Below are 3,495 nucleotides of genomic sequence, written 5' to 3' on the forward strand. Positions count from 1 at the left end.
CGGCGGCGTAGTTGCCAGCGTCGCTACCACTCCACCGACCACCGTACCGAACGTATCGTCACCAGCGGCCACCTCTGCGCTGCACCAATCTACCGGCGTGGTTTGTCATCTATCGGCGCCAGCGTCTTCCGTCCTGGTCAACGCCGATCCCTTTCCCGTCGATCTCGACCTCAAGACCAAGATCAAGGGTGCGTTGTTTTCTATTTTCTTCGTTCGACCGATCGAGTCCGTGGCGATGGTCCGTGAGCAAAAGACGTCTAACCACTCGGTCGCCTCGTACGCCAGACGGACGGCCACGATGGATGTCCGAGAGAGAGAGAGAGAGAGAGAGAGAGAGAGAGAGAGAAAGAAAAAGAGTAAGAGAAAGGAAAGTGGAGAAGGAGGAATACATCGGCGCGTGTTTCGAGCGTTGGCGCGCGAAAACGTTCGGTCGGGTTAGCTGTGGGCGCATCGAACGTTAGTTGGGGATATTGCATAGGGGTACCCGTATATCTAGTCCGCGACCGTGCTCTCGTTCGAATCGTACGTTCAGACCGAACAGGTTATCTAGCAGACGGGCTACTGGAGCCCGCAGCTACTTTGGGAACGGGGCTGGGGGAAAAAAGGTCGCGCCGCTTCTCTCGTCAAAGGCCCGTCACGGTCCGTTCGTCCGAACAGGGTTCCATCCTCCTGTCTCGTATTCGTAATCGATCGTTTTTTCGATTCTACCAAGTTCGTGGAACACGCGTGCGACGTCTGCTTGGATGATCGGGGACACGCGTGCCAGATTTCCTCCGAAATCTGTTCGGTAAGTTTGACGTAAGCGCGACCGCGTTTACTCGTGGAAGAGCATGGTCGTACGAAAGGAGGGAGGGGGGTGGGGGCAGAAAACGAGAAAAAGAAAAGATGGCGCAAAGTGGAGCACGTGCACCGTAAGCCAACGGAAACGTGTGTGCGTGATCGTAGAACGGTCGACGCGGAAACTCCTGCGAACAGTCAGCGAGGCCGGGTGGTTGGTTGGTCGGCCTCGGTGTGTTGGTTAGGTCTGTTGGTGGAACCGGCTGACTGCCTGGACCAGACGCGATAAGGCACGTCCAACGCTTCCAGCGGGATTCTGCTCGAGGCTGATATCATATCCGGTACACCGTCGGCATCCCCGACGCTGCCGTTCGAGGTATTTTGCGATAGTCGCCCGTACCACGGCTCGTAGTCACCCGTACCACGGCTCGTAGTCGCGCGCTCGTTCCCTTCCTCGCACCTTCTTCTTCCGGATATGCTTACGGCGTACAGAACGCATCTATCTTTCTTTTCAGCCGACGTAACACACGCGATTCCCCGTGAAACTTTCCTCCGGGATACGAATCGAACGCGAACGCGTTAAACTTCGCGTTAGTAAATCGGATTTCGCTGGATCCGTAGGACGACGCGTCGTATTCGTACCCATATAGCGGGTAACCACCTCGTTGCTTACGATACGGCGAAGAGAGAACGAGCATTCGGAAAATCGGGAGAGACAGGCCGAGAAAAAAGACGGAAAAACGAGTGGAAAGAGACGGCGGTGCAGAGAGAAGAAAGGGAGAAGGAGAAGGGAGGAGAGGCGAATAGGGGAGCATGGGGTGCGGCTAGGAAGGGATTGCGATCAAAGCCATCTGTTGCATTGTCCCGGCAATTAGGAGGCGACAGCTGAGTCCCAGCGTACTTACTTCCACCCAGGGACTCTCAGCCGAGTGGAGCACGTGCGCTTTATCGATCTCCCTTGGTACTCGTGCAACGGTCGTCTACGAAGACAACGAACCGCCTCCACGTTGCTTCTCCCGTGTGCTCCAGGTGCTGCCGAAGCTGCCGCCGCCGCCGCCGTCACCGCTGCTACCGCGAGATACGCTTTTCCTGGAACGCTTTTCTCTCCCAACTAACCGATCTCTGTCGATAACCGCTTCGCGCAAGAGTTTCCAATAATTCACGGCTACGAATCGTCGTCCACGAATCTTCTCGTTGCTCTATTTCCTCTTGCGCATTTTTTCGAAATATGCACGCGCTATTCGGGTTTTCTTTCCCAGTTCCTTGTCCTCTTTGCGCGTTTTCAGCGCCTCGGGAACGACGAACGTAGGAAGAATTTCGATCGGGGGTCGTTGGGCGGGGCGATATTACGAACCGGATTTGCGATCGATGCCGTCGCACGACGACCGTAAGGTGCGTTCTAGGTAGTTTAGCCCGAGTTCGGATACAGGTAATTAGCTGTTGGCTACCGACGTCAGGTGGCAGTGACACGGTAGCGGCGGCGACCTTCTTTCGTTTGACCCTTTCCCTCTGTTTTACACGGTTCGTCGCGCCTAGCGTCGATTCGCGTTTGCACGCTGACGGAGGCGTAGATGCGCGTTAGCGAGACGGAGCGCCGAACAGCGAAGGGAGAAGGTAGGCGAAGAAACGAAAGGCAAGGGATATCGTTTCGTCGATTAAGCGTAGTCAGGGTTGCGTGATCGGACGATTTCTGGCGCTAGACACGCGAGACGATGATACGACAGGGCCACGAAACGACAAGACGCGAGATCGTTGGTCGTATAACTTTTCGGTATTGGCATACGTATTCGAACGCCGGGCTTTGCCACGCATACCACGAAGCCGGAGGCATTCCGCGAGATAACGCGCGGTACACGGAATGGGAACAAGGCAAGGTGGATGACACGGCCCGTAATTGCATGTTATCCGCTGCTCCCACGCACAGAGCACACGGTTGACGCGCATCTGTGCCTCGCACCGATGCGAGTGTGTGCGCCTATCAACGCGTTTGTAAACGAGTGGCCGATTCGCCTGCCCGTTTCACGTGGTCCGTGGTTGACGGTTCCCCGGATGTACCGAGCACAAAGGACGTTTGCGGGCGCCCCGTCCCTTTGCCGCGTTAAACGTTCTCTCTCTCTCTCTCTCTCTCTCTCTCTCTCTCTCTCTCTCTCTCTCTCTCTCTCTCTCTCTCTCTCTCTCTCTCTCTCTCTCTCTCTCTCTCTCTCTCTCTCTCTCTCTCTCTCTCTCTCTCTCTCTCTCTCTCTCTCTCTCTCTCTCTCTCTCTCTCTCTCTCTCTCTCTCTCTCTCTCTCTCTCTCTCTCTCTCTCTCTCTCTCTCTCTCTCTCTCTCTCTCTCTCTCTCTCTCTCTCTCTCTCTCTCTCTCTCTCTCTCTCTCTCTCTCACTTTAACGAAACAAATCGTAGCTTTTCCCTTTGACGATCTCCTTGCGCGAATCCCGTCTCCGTCCAGCGCGGCGAACGAACCAACGAATATTTTGTTTCAGTGTCCTCGGCAGCCAGGGACAAGGTCTCGCGAGAAGATGCTCAACCGGAAGTTCATTCGCCCTGCTCTCATCATCAAAAGATCTCAACCGCGGTACCGGCAATCGGACAACCGAAACAGAACAACGGCGCGCCTCGGACAGATCACAAAGGAACAACGATCGTCGTTTGCTCGGCGTCCTCCGACAGCGGTAGTCCTTTACCCTCGCACTACCTCAAACCCGAATCGGAGGACGCG

At 55.6% G+C, this 3,495-nt stretch overlaps 1 protein-coding gene across 1 annotated transcript in view; it reads left to right on the top strand.

Moving 5' to 3' along the window:
* The window catches only part of LOC100746375 (protein CBFA2T3), a 19,176-nt gene that overhangs the window by 8,418 nt on the left and 7,263 nt on the right, over window positions 1-3,495 (top strand). The window contains 2 exon segments of the mRNA XM_012384190.3: window positions 1-188; window positions 3,260-3,495. Coding sequence (XP_012239613.1) covers window positions 1-188; window positions 3,260-3,495 — 424 coding nt within the window.

This window comes from Bombus impatiens, unplaced genomic scaffold (assembly GCF_000188095.3).
Source record: "Bombus impatiens unplaced genomic scaffold, BIMP_2.2 scf_0248, whole genome shotgun sequence".
NCBI classification, from domain to species: Eukaryota; Metazoa; Arthropoda; class Insecta; order Hymenoptera; family Apidae; genus Bombus; species Bombus impatiens.